Source organism: Bufo gargarizans, chromosome 2, assembly GCF_014858855.1.
Source record: "Bufo gargarizans isolate SCDJY-AF-19 chromosome 2, ASM1485885v1, whole genome shotgun sequence".
NCBI classification, from domain to species: domain Eukaryota; kingdom Metazoa; phylum Chordata; class Amphibia; order Anura; family Bufonidae; genus Bufo; species Bufo gargarizans.
In genome coordinates this window covers 337085317-337105161 of record NC_058081.1, presented here as the reverse complement: position 1 = coordinate 337105161, position 19845 = coordinate 337085317, and the positions used below count along the sequence as shown (strand labels likewise).

Genomic DNA, 19845 nt, shown 5'->3' with positions numbered 1-19845 from the left:
GTCGATTCACTCCTAGAAAGAGGCCTCCTGGAAATTCAAGAGGCATAATAAATGTGTTTTACTGGTTTTGTGTCACAGAAAACCTTTAAGGATGAGGAACTTTTACCACTTCAGCTGGTTATGAAGAAGCTGGATCTCATAAGTGAACTGAGAGAACGGTATATCCCATTGCTTAGACATATACTGTAGATGTCGCGCAACCAAAAAGACTTGGCATTAACTGCATATTTGTGCTTCCTTCTTCTAGAGTCCGGGCACAGTGTGACTGCTGTTTCCTGTACTGGCATAGAGCAGTGTTCCCCATTTATCTAGATGATGTGTATGAAAATGCAGTAGATGCGTCCAGGTTACATGTGAGTACTAGAACTGTGCATAGAGATGTCCTATTAGAGTGTCACCATATTCTTCATTTGATGATAACTTACCCAACACACACTGTTTTAAATGCACATTTTTTCTTAACCCTGACAGATTCTTTGAAAAAGCTATCTCTCAATAGTCTGAAACCTACTATGGCTTTTTAACTTAACCCCTAGAGTCCCAGCGGCAGAAGGAGGGGTTTTAAATATGGCACCCGCTCAAACAGCAGAGGCCCAGGGATAATGTATGCAACTGACGACAACGCTGATCAGACATTTAACCCTTTCACGTTTAAGGCTCCTTTCACACCTGCGTTCAGGTGTCCGCTCGTGAGCTCCGTTTGAAAGGGGCTCACAAGCGGCCCTGAACGCAGCCGTCTGGCCCTAATGCATTCTCAGTGGAGGCGGATCCACTGAGAATGCATCCGCCTGCCAGCGCTCAGCCTCCGCTCCGTGAGCGGACACCTGAATGCTGCAAGCAGCGTTCGGGTGTCCGCCTGGCCGTGCGGAGGCGAGCGGATCCGTTCCGACTTATAATGGAAGTCAATGGGGACGGATCCGCTTGAAGATCACACCATATGGCTCAATCTTCAAGCGGATCCGTCCCCCATTGACTTTCAATGTAAAGTCTGAACGGATCCGCTCTGGCTACTTTCACACTTAGAAAATTTTTCTAAGTTATAATGCAGACGGATCCGTTCTGAACGGAGCCACAGTCTGCATTTATATGAGCGGATCCGTTCAGAACGGATCCGATCGAACACTAGTGTGAAAGTAGCCTAACCCTGACATCTAAATGTGGAAAAACCTGAAGCGCCCACATCCGAGTCAGGAATTGCTCCCCATTCATTGATTCAGGGAGCTGTTCCCTCCATCTGATGCACTGGGTCTCTGAAGAGACCCAGTGTGTAAGAGCTGTAGTTCCTATGGAGGCCTGCAGGTGGCAGGACTCCATAGGAGAATAGCAAATGGAGCTTAGATTGTAGTCCAAGATGAAAACGATCTGAAGATCGCATATTCTAGCCGCCTAGGGGAGCAACCTCTCCCACCTCATTTTACCAGGATAAAAAAATTAAAAACATAAAGATCATGGACATCTTCACGTCCCAAAATGGCAACAAAATGTAAAAATATTCATCCCACAAAAGCGAATTGGCTTAACGGGCAAACAAACTAAAATGGCAGATTCGCAATTTTTTCATCACTTCCCTTACAAAAAAAAAAGTAATAAAATGTGACCAAAAGTCACACACTCCAAAATGGTATCAATAAAAACTAGATTGTCCCGCAAAAATGAGCCCCCGCAAAGGTCCGTAGAGGGATCAGAATATGACGATGAAAAATAAAATTACTTTATTTTTCAAAGTTTTCTTTTCTTTTTTTTCAGTATCAAAACAAACAAAAAGTAAGGGTACTTTCACACTAGCGTTATTCTTTTCCGGCTTTGTGTTCCGTCCTCGGGGCTCAATACCGGAAAAGAACTGATCAGTTTTATCCCAATGCATTCTGAATGGAGAGTAATCCGTTCAGGATGCATCAGGATGTCTTCAGTTCAGTCTTTTTGCCTGCGGTTTTATTCCGGAACAATTTTTTCCCATTGAAATGCATTAATGCCGGATCCGGCCCCGAGTGTTCCGGCAAAACGGATCCGGCATTGCAGTCTGCGCAGGCTCAGACTGCAAAAAATGTGAAAAATAAATAAATGCCGGATCCGTTTTTCCAGATGACACAGGATCCTGATTCGTCTGACAAATGCCATCAGTTTGCATACGTTTTGACGGATCCGGCAGGCAGTTCCGGCGATGGAACTGCTTGCCGGATTCCTCTGCCGCAAGTGTGAAAGTACCCTAAAAAGTACAATTCACACAGCTAGAAAAACTGTTAAAGTGATGTGTATTTTTGTAATGTGTTAGCAAATCTATGTTATGTAACAGAAAACAGAGGAGCGTTGCTAAGGCTCAAAATGGGCCATTTTATAGCTATTTTTTTAATAGAAATGTATGATTTCAGTAAGTAAAGTATATTACAAAAATGGTCAGTATCACTGTCCCTATGCATTACAAAAAAAAATAAAAAATGACAGTTACACTCTAACCCTTTGTGACAGAACAGCTCAATATTTTTAATAAAGACCAATTGAAAAATATTTTTAGCCCAAAATGAGTATACCTCCAAAGGTGTACATAGCCTTTAATTTTTCTCAGCAATGCTGGCCCATATGAACATGGGACCAACACAGATGCCTTCAGCTGTCAAGTGCACATGTAACAGGTCAGCCAGTGTAATAGGTACAAATCTGCTGACAGCTGCCCTTTCAATTATTACGGTAAAGTCTGTGGGTAGCTCTAAAATTACAAGGGCTATTATTGGTGGCCATATCTGCAGTATATTGCTGAAGCCTAATTGCAATGTGCATTTCCCTTTAGGGCATAAACACACATGGTAGATTTGTTGTAGAAGTTTGTGACTACATAATTCATCTGAATGAGAAATCCATGTGTTTGCTACAGATCCCTCCTGTTTCAGGAATCTGTCACCAGTTTTATGCTGCTCTACTGTTGGGCATCTGTGACCCTGATTGAACGCTGGGTAACTTTTTTTTAATTTTTTTTAGCCCAGTAGTTTTCTTAAACTTCCTGGTAAGAAAACCGGCATTCCTGAGATGCAGTTACTCCTTCTGTCTGGATGATTGACAGCTTTCTTCCTATACTGTATATAGGGAGAAGGCTGCCAATCAGCAGCTAAGAAAGTGGCAGGAGAGTCGGGAGCTCATGAATACAAGGACCCCACAGCACTTGTGCACTGTATTCAGTGGATTCCAGCACTCTGCCCATGCTGCTCAGTAGGGATTTTATGAAACTGGGCAAAAAAATTAGGGTCACCATTTTTTACTTCCCCCAGATAGATGAAAGGCTGGACATATTATAAAAGATAAAAAGCCCCCCTTCACTGTTTTCCTTCCTTCGTGTTTATAATTGCCTGAACAGTAATGTATTTCCACTTTTCTGCTTTCAATCAGTATATGTTCAGTGCATTGTGGAGCTGCGTTCCTGCAATGATGCATGCTAGACACTTGGAGTCTCATGATATGTTATTGAAGTGCTATGACAAGGAAATTATGGAAGTTTTGACGGAGGTATGTACTGTATATTCTCTACAGCATTTTCATATGAGAATCCTGTCTGTAATACAAAGTGTTCATGCTTCTATTTCTGTAATCCTTAGTTTGTGCTGTGATTTTGAAAACTCAATGTGAACTTTAATTGAAAATTTGTAGAAAACATGAATTTCCATTCAGTTTCATGACAAATATTTAATGTGTATAATATTTGGAGATTTCTGGCGTAAAATGCAGATTCATAGAAACTTATATTCATAACATAAATGCAAATGGCTGCGTCTGTTCTACGGTCTGCAAAACAAGTATACCAGCTGTGTGCATCCTGCATTTTCCCCTTCCACGGGTCCCGCACTACGTTACTAGTGCCTATTATTGTCTGTAAAATGGACAAGAATAGGAAACGTTCCATTTCTTTTTTTCAGTGGGACCACGGAACGGACGTACATGTCCACATCTTTTGAAATGAATGGGTCCACATCTGGTCTGGAAAAAATGCGCTTCGGATGCGGACCATAAATACGGTCATGTGCATGGAGCCAAAATACGCATGCACAGACTGTAGTCCGTTTTTCACAGCAAAAGTTAGTTTACCATTGCAAATGTGTCCTAGATTTTATTATTGCACTAGTTTGTGTGCGACACAAAAGCTGGCAAACTGATCCTATCGTGTGATGTATGCAAACCCAATGCCTGGAGTTATGGGTTTGGTGCAGAAACCTTGCCATGTCATGGCGTCTGCTCTGTAAGCACACCTGTTCTTGCTACTGATATGAGCAGTAGTAGCTCTGGAATCCAAGGCAATCATCGAGAAGTGGGCATGCTTACAGAGCGGACTCCCCAATTATGCAAGGCTTCTGCTCCACCCACATGACTCCAGGTAATGTATTTGCATCCTCCCATACAGATGAATGGAGCAGCAGATTGCATGACTGACCTGCTGCTTTGTTCATTTTGGGGCGCTCTGAGGGGTACAGGGTACTCGTTCTCGAGATCGATGGTGGACCCAGCAGTTGGACCCTTATGAATCTAATAGTTATCCCCCATCCTGTGGCTAGGGGATAACTTTTAACAACTGTCAGGTTTCTTTTAAAGGGGTTGTCCAGGTTCAGAGCTGAACCTGGACAGCCCTCCATTTTCACCCAGGCAGCCCCCCTGACATGAGCATCGGAGCAGTTCATGCTCCGATGCTCTCCTTTGCCCTGCGCTAAATTGCACAGGGCAAAGGCATTTTTCTGAGTTCCGGTGACGTACCGGGGCTCTCTATGGGGCTGACAGGAACCCCGGTGACGTCACCGGCACTGATGGGCGGGATTTGGCTCTGCCCTAGCCAGTAAAACGGCTAGGGCAGAGCTAAAGTCCGCCCCTCAGAGCCGGTGACGTCACCGAACACACCGCTGGGCGGAAGTTACCGCCCGGCAGTGTGTTATTGAAAACACAAGAGCCCGTGCCCTGCGCGGTTTAGCGCAGGGCACGGGAGCGCATCGGAGCATGAGATGCTCCGATGCTAGGCTCAGGGGGGCTGCCGGGGTGAAAATAAGGGTATGTCCGGGTTCAGCTCTGAACCCGGACAACCCCTTTAAGGGGTTATAGCTTTTACTTACCATTTTTTGATTTCTTGTTTTACATCTGTAGCACCTGTTAGACAAGCTGTGTAAAGAAATTGAGAAGGACCTCCGTCTGTCTGTTCACACTCACCTTCAGTTAGATGAAAGAAATCCATTTAAAACTGGTTTGAAGGACTTGGCACATTTCTTTTCTCTGGCACCCATCCGCTTCTTTGACCGATTTATTGATATCAAAGGTAAATGTTGAGTAAAAGCTTATGAAAGTAACAATAATGGGCTACTGATACATCTTAACCATACTGATTAATTAGGTTGCGTGATAAGCCTACATCCGGTGGAGTTTTTCCTGTCTGAGACTATGTAGACTGATTATGCTATTTATTTTATCCCTTTGCTAGCTGTAGGTAAACACTTAAGACATTTACAGTATATGGCGGTATATAGTACAGACAGCGAGGTGGTTGTTGTAAATGCTACAGATTAAAAATCCACACACAGGTCTATGTACTCTGCAGATTTTTTTTAATGCAGAGTGTGAATGAGATTTCTTGAAAGCTTGTCCACATTGCCGCTACTGTGAAATGCTGCAGATCGGCCTCACAAAAATCTACGTAGGGAAATCTGCAGCGATTCAGTTCCATGTGGACATACTCTAAATGTACTGTATTCTTGTTTTGTGCGCATTGCCTGCTTCATGTAGTATAACAGATAACTTAACTTGCCCTTTGTTTTGCAGTCTATGTGACACACTATCTGGATAAAACTTTTTATAATTTGACAACTGTAGCTCTCCATGACTGGGCTACATATAGCGAGATGCGGAATTTGGCCACCCAACGTTATGGCTTAACGATGACTGAACCTCATTTACCAAGCCAGACGTTAGAGCAGGTAAGTGTGCATTTATGTATGTGAAACTCCCCTCCAGATACACACTCTCCTCTACGTTTTCAGAGATGCACATTGCAGCTTCAACACATTTTCTCCATTGTAGTATACTGTGGGTGTCTTTCTGCATTTTAACCAACAAGATTCCAGATGTTCCAAATTCCTTCTGCAGCTCAAATGTTTGTTTATGTCCCTCTTTTAAATAGATGGTTGGGGCAGTCAAGAAATAATCTTATATCTTATTATGGATATAACCATTAAAGGGGTTGTTCACCCCTGGGGGACCTTTTCTGCAAACCTACCAGTGTGCTGGACAAACTGTGGGAATCATACTTACCTGATCCCCACTGATGGGTTCTGGCTCCAATGCTCTGGTGCAGCAGGTCTCTGTTCTCCCCGCATCCACATCTGGTTTCTAAAATCACGGGCAGAAAACAGAACCTGGATACAAGGGCGCTGGCTGAAAAATTTAGTTAAAATTAAAATACATAAAATAAAATTACATATAACTCATTTTGGAGGATCCAGAACAAATTGCACAAAAGTGACATGTCACTGCTGGGGCCTGTCATGGGCTTCAGCTGCCATGTGACCTGCGTCAAACTGGATATTGAGGTCGGGAGAACAGAGACCTGCTGTGCCAGAGGGGGAGCAATGTAGCTGGAAACCCATCTGCAGGGATTAGGGAAGTATAATTCCCACCACGGGTCTAGCTATGCTGGGGAGGTCTACAGAAAAGAGGTGAACAACCCTTTCAAAGTAGTTGCCCAGGATTTTACTATTGATAGCCTACCCCCAGAATAGGCCATCAATATCTGATCAGCGGGGGTCCAAAAACCCTGCACCTCTGCTGATCAGGTGTTTTAGGTTAAGTGAATGGGAGAAGTGCTGAAGAAAGCAACTCCATCCACTACACAATAGACCAAGCTATGTATTTCCAGCACCAGAGCTACCCTAAAACTGCTGATTTGCAGGGTGCTAGACTCCCATTGATCAGATATGGCCTGTCCATCAGTAGTAGAATCCTGGATAACCCCATTAAATGTGTTTTCCAGGACTTGCCTATTGGTGACGTATCGTTAGGATAGGTCATTAGTATCAGGTCGGTGGGTTTCTGACTCCCAGCACCTCTATTCAGCAGCTTCACAAGTTAGTTGCCAGGACCAGGCACAGTTACACAACTCTCTTTGCTGTTTAGTGGCCATGCTTGGTTACTTTCAAGTGAAAGGGAGCAGCGCTGCAGTTGTCATTTTGCTGCCTGGTTCTGGTGCTGAAGATCATGAGTCAGTCCCTACAAATCTGATATTCATGACCTCTCCTAAGTCAGAAGTAAATCCTGCATACTGAAAAGTGCAGCATAGTAGCTCAGCAGGTAGCACTGTTGCCTTGAAGATGTGGGGTCCTGGGTTTGAATCTGCATGGAGTTTGTGCTGCTTCTAAAATAAATACTGTGCCTTCATATTGTAGGGTTTGGATGTTCTGGAGATCATGAGGAACATTCATGTGTTTGTATCCCGCTACCTGTACAACCTCAATAATCAGGTATGAGATTTTCTTTCCACCTCCTAATAGTGCATCTTCTACTGTTTACACCACAGTTTTTTTTTTTGTTTGTTTTTTTTTTTTGGGTTTTTATTGGCATTTTTAAAGTAATACATATCACAATAAAAGGTGCATTACAATCTTATCTTTGTCAGTCGAGTTATTAATAACAACCAACCGTATATAACATAACAGTTATCACACATTAAAGCATTGAGTAATTTAGACATCATCCACGTTTGGTGCCTGTTTACCACCAGTTAAGTACTGATATTTCACGAATAAAGCCTTATTCATTTGCAATCACAACATGTCAATTAAGTATCCACCTCCTCCATTTAACACTTGTAAAACTATTCTCGCTTGTTCATTTAATGGTAATATTTCTTTACTGTTTACACCACTGTTGACTTTCACCATGTACAATTCAAGTACTTTCTTTTATTTTCACTATAGGCTTAGTAAAGTACATTTGTTACTTTTCATAGAAGTAAAGTTTCCAACACTCATGGAGAGTATTGCATTGTACTTAAAAGGATATTGCTATCTCCATTCAATGCTAAGGCACTGCTAGAAATAGCTGAGCCAGTGCTTGGCCATCTTTAGAACTCCCATAACAATGAATGGAGGGTGTTCTCCCTTGAATTTGACGGGTCCGTTCTAGGACCCGCACCTATCTGACATTGGTGGTATATCCTAGCGATGGGACTACCCTTTAACAAGAGATCATTCTTGTAACATTGCGCTATATGTGTGTGTGTCCTCCTTCAAACACCGTTGGACAGTTGATTTAATTGAAAATAATTAATCCATATGAAAGGTGCATAAGTGTGTATTGATCTTATACTATGGCCTGTATTATTTTCCAGATCTGCTTTCACAATTCTGTCGGTTTTCAGAGCTGAAATCGCCCCACATTCTTTAGTGATTAAGTGGTTGCAGATTTTTTGGGGAAGTTTTTTAAAGTATAGTCTTTACGCCAAATGCAGCATTCTGATATAATAAGGGGCTTGGCTAAGCTGTACGGCTTTTGTCTGACAATACATTTCTCGACTGCTTCCCGTAGAAAACAGAACAATTGTGACTGCAGGTCTGAGCCATAATACAATATGTAAGAGAAGTAATGCATTGCATTTATGAAGTTAAAGGGGTTTTCCAAGATTTTAATACTGATGACCTGTATCTGATCATTGGGGTCTGACACACGGGACCCCCGCTGATCAACTGTTTGATAAGGCACCAGCGCTCCTGTGAGCAACGCAGCCTTCTCTCAGCTTTCCATTGGCCAGTAACGACACGTTCATCTATCACGGGGCCTAGGTACAGCTCAACACCATCGAAGCGAATGGTGCCGAGTGTGATGCCAAGCACAGCCACTATACAGTATATGGTGCTGTGGTTGGTAGGGTTGTTGCGGGTATCGAAATATCGATACCTAATCGATACTTTTGTACCGGTATCGATAAGATACCGGGATTTGAAATTTATTGGATACTAGGCTAGCATCAGAGAACGCGGAGCCCGCTGCTGTCAGCGTGCACCATGTTCTCAGCAGCACAGGGGAGAAGAAGTCACTCTCTCCCTCCCCTCCTGTGCCGCTGCTGCCAATAAGAAGAGAGAGGGGCAGAGGAGGGGCGGGCGCACTGCATCGCCAATGAAAGTTAACGCTTAAAGGGATTCTGTCACCTCGTTTTCGGTTATAGAGCTGTGAACATGCACGGCTAGATCGCCGCTAGCATGTCCGCAATAAAATGGTCCTATAGCGCTGTGTCCTTTTTTATTTTGTTTAAAAAATGATTTTAAAGATATGTAAATGAGCCTTGTAAGGTGCCCAAGGGGCTGTACGAACCTTCATGGTGCCCAGCCACGCCCCCCTGTGAAGCAGCCCAGCACCGCCTATGTCCCCCGAATCTCCTCCTTTCGTCACAGTTAGATCGCCGTAATCTCGCGATGCGCGAGCTCACGCATGTACAGTTCTTCCCTGAGACTGATGGGAAGCACAGGGAAGGAACACTATACCGGAACTGCGCATGCGCGAGCTTGCGGCAATCTAACTGTGACGAAAGGAGGAGATTCGGAGGACATAGGCGGTGCTGGGCTCCTTCACAGGCGGGGCGTGGCTGGGCACCAGAAAGGTTCGTACAGCCCCTTGGGCACCTTACAAGGCTTATTTACATATCTTTAAAATCATTTTTTAAACAAAATAAAAGGACACAGCCCTATAGGACCGGTATATTGCGGACATGCTAGCGGCGATCTACCAGTGCATGTCCGCATCTCTAACCGAAAACGAGGTGACAGAATCCCTTGAATACAAATACAGGTGCCGGCAGCAGAATCACATGATCAGCGGCAGTTAACCCCTCAGGTGTGGCACCTAAGGGGTTACCTGCAGCTGATCGCAGCTCCCAGCTATGTGATTCTGCTGCCGACACCCGCCTCCTGCATTAAAGGTTAATTATCACTGGTGGCGCCCCCCCCCCCTCCCCCAGTAAATAAAAAAAAATTGTTGCCGCAGTGCGCCCCCCCTCAACTCCCCAGTATTAAAATCATTGGTGGCAGTGGCCACAGGGTCCCCCCCCCCCTTCTCCTTATTGGTGGCAGCTTCTGATTGGAGCCCCAGCAGTGTAATTGCGGGGCTCCGATCTGTTACTATGGCAGCCAGGACACTACTGAAGACCTGGCTGCCATGGTAAGCTCCCTGCTGCTGTAAGTACAAAGCCCAGGGCAACAGGGAGAGTGTGAAGTCCTATTCACCCTAATAGAGCTCTATCGGAGTGAATAGGACAAGGGATCCCAGGTTCTAGTCCCTAAGGGGGCTAATAGTTTTTAAATAAAAAGTAATAAAAATAATATATAAATCACCCCCTTTCCCAATTTTACATATAAAATATATAAACAATAAATAAATAAACATATCACATATCGCCATGTCCGAAAAGTCCAAACTATCTAAAAAAAATCTTCTATGTGGTGGAACGCCTGAACAGAAAAAAAAAATATTTAAACTGCGTGATTCGCAATTTTTTTTAAATGCGGAATGCACGCAGTTTTTTGGTGTTTTATTATTCTTTTTTTGTGTGGTATTGAATGGTATAGAGTATCGCTATACTTTTTTATAGTATCTAAATCGAATCTAAATTTTGGTATCGCAACAACCCTAGTGCTTGGTAAGCTGTGAGAAGGCCGAGGTGCTCAAAGGAGCGCAGCGGCCTTCTCAAGCATCTGATCGGCAGGGGGTTCGTGGCTGTCGGGCTACTACCGATCAGATACTGATTACCTTTCCTGAGGATAGGTCATCAATATTAAAATCTCGGCCAACCCTTTAAATTAACTTTTAGGGTACATTCCTATAGTGGAAATTTTACTTTGATTTCAGCACATGAAAATGACTAGATACCCGCACCCCCTTCTTTCTAGTAGGAAGCTACATTGTCACAGTTGCGGCTGTTTTTTTTTTTCCTGTCTATTTGGAATTTGCATCAAGTAGTGACATTTGAATAGGAATAATCTGCCTGTGTATCTGTGGCACTTGTTAATGCAAATTCATAGCAGAAATCTGAGGGTCAGTCTACAATTTCAAAAAGAAAAGAAAAAGAGAATTGGATCGCACATCCACAAGCTTTGCTTTGATCTATAACTGCTTCTCAGCAAAATTAACATCGCTTCTCAGCACAATATTTAGTGTACGGCCCCCTATACTGCATGCTATATAAGAGGCATTAGTGTACATTTTGATCAAAAGGCATAAGCCCACTCACCGCGTCAAGGTTGCCCCTTAGAGTGGGACCTACTCTAAATTTGGCGTGGCACTGCCTGGCAACCGCCGGCGCCACAACCCCACACCAGCAGGCGGTGGGATTCAGCCGCCAAACAGCACCCCTGCTTTCTGGCAATGCCACCCTAGCACTGGGTCCCACCAGTGCAGCGCCACAGCAACAACGGCCTCCACCCAGCACCGCACCGTGTGAACAGTTGTCAAAGCTCACATTGTTACCTGCTCTGAGACTCAGACTTATATTCAGGCTACTGCTAATTAAAAGCACCTGTAACGGGAGGAGTGCTGATCCTGGACAGAATAATCATACGTGATTAAAGAAAAAGAGAATTGGATTGCACATCCACAAGTCTACGATTTCTCCTGTGGATTCTTCAAGCGAAGAATCTACTGTGTGAACTTATGTAGACTTTTCTTTGTTTGAATGAATGTTCAAATGTTCAATGATGAACATACAAGTATAAAACACGTCCATTAACCCAGTAATAATAATTCTTCCTGCAGATATTTGTAGAGAGGACCAGTAACAATAAGCACTTGAACACCATCAACATCCGGCACATCGCTAACTCTATTCGAACCCATGGCACTGGGATTATGAGTACAACGGTAGGCATTTTTATAATCAATTATCATTCGTATTATTGTCCTTCAAGATTTTGAGGTAAATTATTGAAAATAACCAACAGAAAGAAATCTGCTCCTGATTATACGATGCAATGTGACGTGATTTTCAGTCACAGACATTTTTGCTGTGTGTGTAGGCATGACAGTGAAGTAAAAATGGTTAAAAACTATAAAATTGTTATTTTTCACTGCCATTTTTTCATGGAGACCTTTGAAAAATGACCCCCTTGATGACTTTTATGGGTGTAGTTGGCTGTGAAAATGGATGAAATAGAAAATCCTAATTTTCAAAAGTGGTGAGAAAAAATTGGGTGGCGCTTAGCAGAAGGGGGCATGGCGGAAAACTGGCGTAAATACCAGTTCAAATCATTGCCTAGCTGGTGTAGATTTGTATTTTTGCTGCTACAAACTTTATACTAAGAGTGGTGTTTGTAAGGCCAGTCCTAGTATGTCTCCCCCAATGTGTTACAGTGAAGGATGAAGAGTGACTGTAGTCTGGGTGCGCTATTTATTTCCCCTTACTAACTTATTAGCTCACATAATTGAGGAGTTTATTTGGTTCCTAATAATATGTATATGATTTCTTGCTCACGTGATTGTGGGACACATATGTAGATATAGCTGGTACCGTTAGGAGGCAGACACTAAGCCCAAAAAAAAAAAAGTTTGCTCCTCTTGCCAGTTTATCCTGTCCTTTCTGGAAAGAGCTAACCAGTTTTAGCTTAGTGTCCGTAGACTGCAGACCTCCCTACTTTGAAGGGCTCTTCTGCTTTTTTGTTCTTTTTTTATTTATTTTTTTTATATAAAAAAAGTGAGTGAATGTGATAAACAAATCATGAGTGTATTAAATGGTCTATGAATGACCTATGAAAATAATTGACATGATTAAAGGGAACCTGTCACCAGGATTTTGTGTATAGAGCTGAGGACATGGGTTGCTAGATGGCCACTAGCACATCCGCAATACCCAGTCCCCATAGCTCTGTGTGCTTTTATTGTGTAAAAAAAACAGATTTGATACCTATGCAAATTAACCTGAGATGAGTCCTGGCCATGACTCATCTCACGTACAGGACTCATCTCAGGTTAATTTGCATTTGTATCAAAAAGGTTTTTTTCCACAATAAAAGCACACAGAGCTATGGGGACTGGGTATTGCGGATGTACTAGTGGCCACCTAGCAACCCATGTCCTCAGCTCTATACACAAAATCCCGGTGACAGGTTCCCTTTAAAAACAAACTGAAGTACCCTAATAAAAGAAAAAAAAAATGAATAAAACTATATTTAATAAATAGGTTCTTTCCTTTTATACTACTTTTTTAATTTATACTTTATCTCCTGCTTCCCTCCTTCTCCCTCCCCTATCCTTACCACATACATGTGGGGATCTATGCCGGGTGACCACAAAACATTCAGAGCAAGTAGAATAACAGAATAATGAAAACAAAAAATACTAATAAAAAAATATATCAATAATAAACAAAAATAAATAAAAATAATAAATATATTAATATATAAAAATTATATAGAGAGCACAAAAATAAGTGATCCCATGTGATACATACCAAAAATAATGAATGATAAAATAAAAATGATTTAAAAAAAATCAGAATTTAAAACAGTGTTGTGCAGACCCGGAGAACGGCCATAAAAAGGATGAAAAACCAGATGATTTATTTAGACCATTAGGGTGTAGCGTATTCAACTTCCAAATCCATCTACATTCTAACTGAGCCAATCTCCTTGTAATATCCCCACCATGCATGTTCCTCACCACGCAATCAATAGCTCGAACCTTTTAACCCAGTCGAATCAGAGCAGTGATGGGATTTAAAATGCCTAGCGACTGGTTTCAACTTGGACTCATCTGTTTTATCTCTAGCAGATACAATATCACGGACATGTTCATGCACCCTGATCTTCAGCTCTCTTTTAGTGAGCCCTACATATACTTTTGGACAAGGGCATGTCGCATAATACATCACCGCGGTGGGTAATTAAAAAGGTCTTCTCACTAGTGGTATCTGAAATATCTATGGCTCTTACCATATTAGCACAGGCAATATATTTACCATAAGGTACAAACCCCCACTTGGGCCTGCCAATACCAGGAAAGATCGGAGGAATCGGTGTCATGTAAAAGCTTTTCACCGGATAGTCTCTCAGATTCTTGGATCTCCTTGCGACCAAAGAAGGACTTGAAGAAGCATATTTCACTACGACTGGATCTGTCAAAAGAACCAGCCAATACTTTTCCAAACAGGCTCTCATTTCATGTCATCTGGAGTGGTAGTTCGTGATAAACCTTGCTTTATTATCATCCGGTCTCGCCTTCCTGGAATAAAGCAGATCTGAGCGACTACATGACTGATTTCTGAAGCCTATCTTGCCAAAAACAAGGCTTCTCCGAGTCGCTGCTCATTCGACCAGGGCGACTAGTGCTTCTTGAGTGGTATGCCACCACGCATCTGCTCTCCAGGTTTCTAAGGGGACAGTGCGATCCAAAACCTTTACAGGAGCATTTCATGCTAAATTTATACATTCTGTTATACTGGGTCTATGGGGGCAGTGCAACAGACAATCCCTGTGGCATGCACTGCCCCCCCAGGCTTTGCATACCTTGATATTTTAGTTATACCTATGTTCTGTTGAAGTTACCAGCTTGTTTTTTCCCTTTTCATTTTAGGTAAATTTCACATACCAGTTTCTGCGTAAGAAGTTTTATATATTTAGCCAGTTTATGTATGATGAGCACATAAAGTCCAGATTGATCAAGGATATTCGCTATTTCAGAGAAGTTAAGGACCAAACTGATCAGAAGGTAAACTCACACATCCCATTTATGAGATCCAGTGGCAGGTTTATGTGTTTTACTGCCATGCTCTGAAGATACTCTATTTTGTAGCATATTTTTTCTTATTTGCAGCTAATTTTCTTTTTTATAGTGTCCTTTTGAGAGGGCAGAAAAGTTTAATCGTGGAATCCGTAAACTTGGCCTCACTCCCGATGGACAGAGCTACCTGGACCAGTTCAGGCAACTCATCAGCCAGATTGGTGATTATAATGTCTTAGCAAAAAACTATGAAATAATTTTTATATATATTTTTATGCTGGTTGTTCACCTAATGTTTAGAATGTTCTTAAAGTAATTTAAAAAAAAATTGAGTAATGCCTAGGAAGTTCTCGTCTGTGAATGGCGGTAACAGATTTTCCTTGTATCTTGCTTTTCTATGACTACTTGATGCTGATCAGTACTTTTCTTTGCAGGGAATGCGATGGGCTACGTGAGGATGATCCGGTCTGGTGGCCTTCACTGCTGCAGTAATGCAATCAGGTATCTTCAAATTCTTGTATACCTTTGCAACCATTTATTATTGTTCAAGTGCATCTAAGATGAAAGCTGAAGCAACCTGAAATTGTCTTGCTCAGAAACAGTCACAATTACTGCAGCTTCTATACAGACCTGTGTATCTGGCTATGCCCTCTCCACACCCTTGCCACACCGCTTTCGGGAAAAATGTCGAGGGCAGCATAGAAACACCACATAAAAACAATATTTTGTTGCAGTGGTGTTGAGACTTCCGACTTTTTTACATCAGAAATCAGGCGCAGGAAGATGATAAATCTCCCCCTAAGTTCTGCATAATAGCTGTAGTCACAAAATGGTAGGATGTTTTTGATGGCAAATTTTTGAAGAGTTGCTTGGAGCAATAAAAATAAGTTGCAAAATGTAGCTTTCTCTTTTACACTATACTCATTGTAGGACATAAAAAAAGATCCACACATGTAAATGAGACTGTCGGAAGTCCCAGAGGATACGAAGCCTACTTTTGACCTTTGTACTGTCTTTGTCCTAGTAGGACACTGACTTCCCAGTCAATTGCTCATACAGTCCCAACAGAAAGGACATGGGTGTAATTTAAAGGGAGTGTCATCAGTGATGTTATGTTTCATTTTCCATATCACTATTTATTTATATATATTTTTTTAAAATTCTGCAGTTTTCGCAGTGTCCACTAAACCTAATAATAAGCACCACTTCCTGGTATGTACAGATCATTTTTCAGCAGTCATCTCCTTTTCATTATAGGAAGGATTAGATTGACATAATCTACAATGCATTCACAAAGCCCAGCAGTGAACAGCAGTGTCTGGCAATGCTCGAGAAATCTGCTTTAACAGCCTGCTGAAATTCATAGCGTAGATGTGAACATACCCTAAGCATTCAGGCCTTTTGTTTAATACTTTGGCGGTAATTACAGCCTCTAGTCTTCTTGGGCATGATACCACAAGGTTTGTACACCTGGATTTGGGCATTTTATGCCATTCTTCTCTGTAGATCCTCTCAAGCTGTTTCATGTTGGATGGAGACCGTCGGTGGACAGACATTTTCAGGTCTCTTCAGAGGTGTTTGGGCTCAAGTCACTACTCTGTCTGGACCACGCAAGGATACTTACAGAGTTCTCCCTAAGCCACTCCTGTGTTGTCTTGGCTGTGCTTAGTGTCATTGCCTTGTTGGAAGGTGAACTTTCTGCCCAGTTCGAGGTCCAGAGCACTCTGGAGCAGATTTTCATTAAGAATATCTCTGTACTTTGCTCCATTCAGCTTTCCATCAACCCTGACCAGTCTCCCTGTCCCAGCCGATATGAACAACAGCCCCACAGCATGATGCTGCCACCACCACCATGGTTCACTGTAGGGATGGTATTGAGCAGGTGATAAACGGTGCCTGTTTCCTCCACACATGACACTTAGAATTGAGGCCAAAAACTTCAAATTTGGTTACATGAGACCAACAAATCTTCTCACAGTCTACAGGTGATTTTTTTAAAATATTTTTTTTGCAAACTCCAGACGGGCTTTCATGTGTCATTTACTGAGGAGAGGCTTATTTCTCTGTACTTTGCCATAAAGCCCAGATTGGTGGAATGCTGCAGTAATAGTTGGCCTTCTAGAGGTTTCTCCCTTCTGCACACAAAATCTTTGGCGCTCAGCTAGAGTGGCCATTGATTACCTCTCTTACAAAGGCCCTTCTACCCCAATTACTTAGTTTGGTTGGGCAGCCAGCTCTAGGAATAGTCCTGGTTGTACCAAAATTCTTCCATTTAAGAATTTAGGAGGCCACTGAGCACTTGAGATCTTTCAGATCATTGTCTTTACACAATCCAGTCTCTGAGCTCTACAGGTAGTTCTTCTCTCCTCACGCTTAGTTTTTGCCCTGAGATGCTTTGTCATCTGTGTGACCTTATATACACAGTATTGTGTCCAACTCTTCTATCAACTGAATTTACCACAGGTGGACTCCAAACAAAGTGTAGAAATATCTTAAAGATGATTAAGAGATGGGAGGCCCCCTTAGCAAAATTTCAAGTGTAATAGCAAAGGGTCCGACTTACTTATGTGACATTTTTGTTTTTCCTTTTAAATAAATTAGCAAAAATGTAACTTTTTTTTCAATGTTAGCAAGGGCACCATTACAAAATGTGAAAAAAGTGAAAGTGTCTGAAGACTTTCCGAATGCATTGTGTGTGTGTGTGTGTATATATGTATATATATATATATATATATATATATATATATATATATATATATATATATATATATATATATATATATATATAGTTAACACAGGATCCACCATTAACTATAGTATATGTCATAGCTTATCTACTCCCTCCTGATGTCTGCATAGGTCACAGAGCATGCCTAGAAAACTCTCCTTTAGAAGTGCCCTCCTGTACATTCTGTCTATGGCAAATGGTGGCTGCTAAATGCTGTTGACAATAGCTTGGGTAAGATGGCAGCCCCCATAATCATATTCAGGATACGGAAGAAAAAAAAAAAATCTACAATTATAAAATAAAACTGAGAAAATAAAAACAAAAAAATGTGTTACTTTCTGGTTTTAACTGGCAGATGACAACTCTGTCCATATTTTCTTTATCTAGCGCTTATAGACTTCATAGATAGAGATGTCAAGCTGCCGTGGATTTCATTCTGGTGCACAGTCAGCCAGAGTATATGCCTAATTTATGACCAGGCATGCACCTCATCATAAATTAGTCGCATTCTCCAGCAGTGCAAGAGATTTCAAAGACTGGCGTAAAACAACGGCCATTGATAAATCTCTCCCTACTTAATGTACGTACTTTTGTTTTATTAATATTTTTTCTTTTTTGTGTGCATCTATTCTCTATTTTTTCACTAGATTTGTACCAGATTTAGAAGACATAGTCAATTTTGAAGAACTGGTGAAAGAGGAGGGTCTGTCTGAAGAAACCCAGAAGGCTGCAAGGTGATTTTTTTTCATATTGGCACTTTGTTATATAACTTAAACTCGCACCTTGCCATTACGTTTGCGGCTTACATTGAGTCCTATTTTACTATTATTGATCTGAGGGCTGAAGTGAAATAAATAAGGAATGTTCTTTTTCCAGACAGCTAGATTTTGTGCTTGGTGACCTAACAAGAAATTCAGCAGAAGGCACTGAATACTTCAAAATGTTGGTGGATGTATTTGCGCCTGAATTTCGCAGTATAAAGAATATTCACCTCCGGAACTTTTACATCATCGTCCCACCTTTGGTGTGTTACAGCTCTGCTTGATTTACAATTCCTATATCTGTTTCAGTTTGTTATCTGTCTCTCTATATATCTATATCCCTTCTATCTCTCTCTCTCTCGCTCTATCTTTCTTTACTTCTGTTTATCTACCTCTTTTTCTATTTCACTCTGTTTCTCTACCTCTTGAGAAACAAGTAGTTGTTGCCTTTTTGCACATCTATTTCTCAAAAGTATTGTTGCCTTTATGCACGGATAGTTGATATCTACCCTTTCCACTCTGTACAAATTTACCAAGCCCCTTTCTGCTTTTTTATTTATTTTTGTCCATTATTTAAAGCGGTATCTTAATTTGTAAAACAACTTCCCATAAATTAATAGTACAGGTGAATATAAGAAACGTTTTAATATATCTAATTAGAGAAAAATAGTTTTATCTGCTTTTTTCTTTCCTGTTTTTGACATTGACGACTATGGAGAGAAGAGGGTGGAGGAGACTGCTGGATGAGAGATGCACAAACTGAAGTTTCTTAGCTTTGCTACACTTAGCACTTTTGACTCTACTAGATCTGGTAGGATAAGGCTCTACAACTGTTCAGAGTGAGGTAATAAATCACTGCAGCCTCCTTATCCTTCCACCTCTCTTGATAGACTTCTGTGTGTGAGGCTGGAGAAAGAAGCTATTAGACATAAGAGGCTGAATGAAGGAAAGACATTGAGAAGCCCATGAGAAAGCATACTCCTTTAATAAGATATATTGCCAAGTTTCTTATATTCAGCTGTACTTTTAATTTCTGAAAACTTGTTTTTAACTGGAGGTACACTTTAAACCTTTAGATTTACTTTTGCTGGATCTACACTACATATACTGCACTATAAATTCCATATTATTATTATTATATATATATATATATATATATATATATATATAACAATTCATAATTAGGATAGTAAATTAGATATTATATTTGTTAATACTGTATATCATTGCATCACGCCTACTGTTAAAACGTGTTGTCAACATTGAACACCCCTTGTTCTATAGCATTGTAGAGAGGGAGGTCTGCAACGTGAGACAGAAGAATTAAATAGAGCAATTTCTGTAAAATGCATTTGGAGGACTGCACACTTTCTAACCAGATTTTTCTTTTTTCCCCTAGACGCTCAACTTTGTTGAGCATTCTATCAACTGCAAGGAGAAGTTAAACAAGAAAAATAAAGTTGGTGCTGCTTTTACAGATGATGGGTTCGCAATGGGTAAGTTACTGTACCTATGTCAAATTTTTCTGATGGAACTGCTTTAAATGTACATGTCGAGCCCCTCATTTGCTTGAGTTTTCCATTGGTGCACCAGAATATTAGCTGCTCTGCAGTTTGCTGCAAAGGAAATATATAGTCCTAC

At 41.3% G+C, this 19845-nt stretch overlaps 1 protein-coding gene across 1 annotated transcript in view; it reads left to right on the top strand.

Moving 5' to 3' along the window:
• WASHC4 (WASH complex subunit 4) overlaps nt 1-19845 on the top strand; it is a 69156-nt gene that overhangs the window by 45320 nt on the left and 3991 nt on the right. Inside the window, exons 18-30 of the mRNA XM_044280585.1 lie at nt 79-158; nt 248-353; nt 3379-3495; nt 5113-5281; nt 5782-5936; nt 7401-7475; nt 11758-11862; nt 14569-14703; nt 14828-14936; nt 15150-15216; nt 18091-18177; nt 18320-18467; nt 19604-19700. Of these exons, the coding sequence (XP_044136520.1) occupies nt 79-158; nt 248-353; nt 3379-3495; nt 5113-5281; nt 5782-5936; nt 7401-7475; nt 11758-11862; nt 14569-14703; nt 14828-14936; nt 15150-15216; nt 18091-18177; nt 18320-18467; nt 19604-19700 (1450 nt within the window). The remainder of the gene's footprint in view (nt 1-78; nt 159-247; nt 354-3378; nt 3496-5112; nt 5282-5781; nt 5937-7400; nt 7476-11757; nt 11863-14568; nt 14704-14827; nt 14937-15149; nt 15217-18090; nt 18178-18319; nt 18468-19603; nt 19701-19845) is intronic.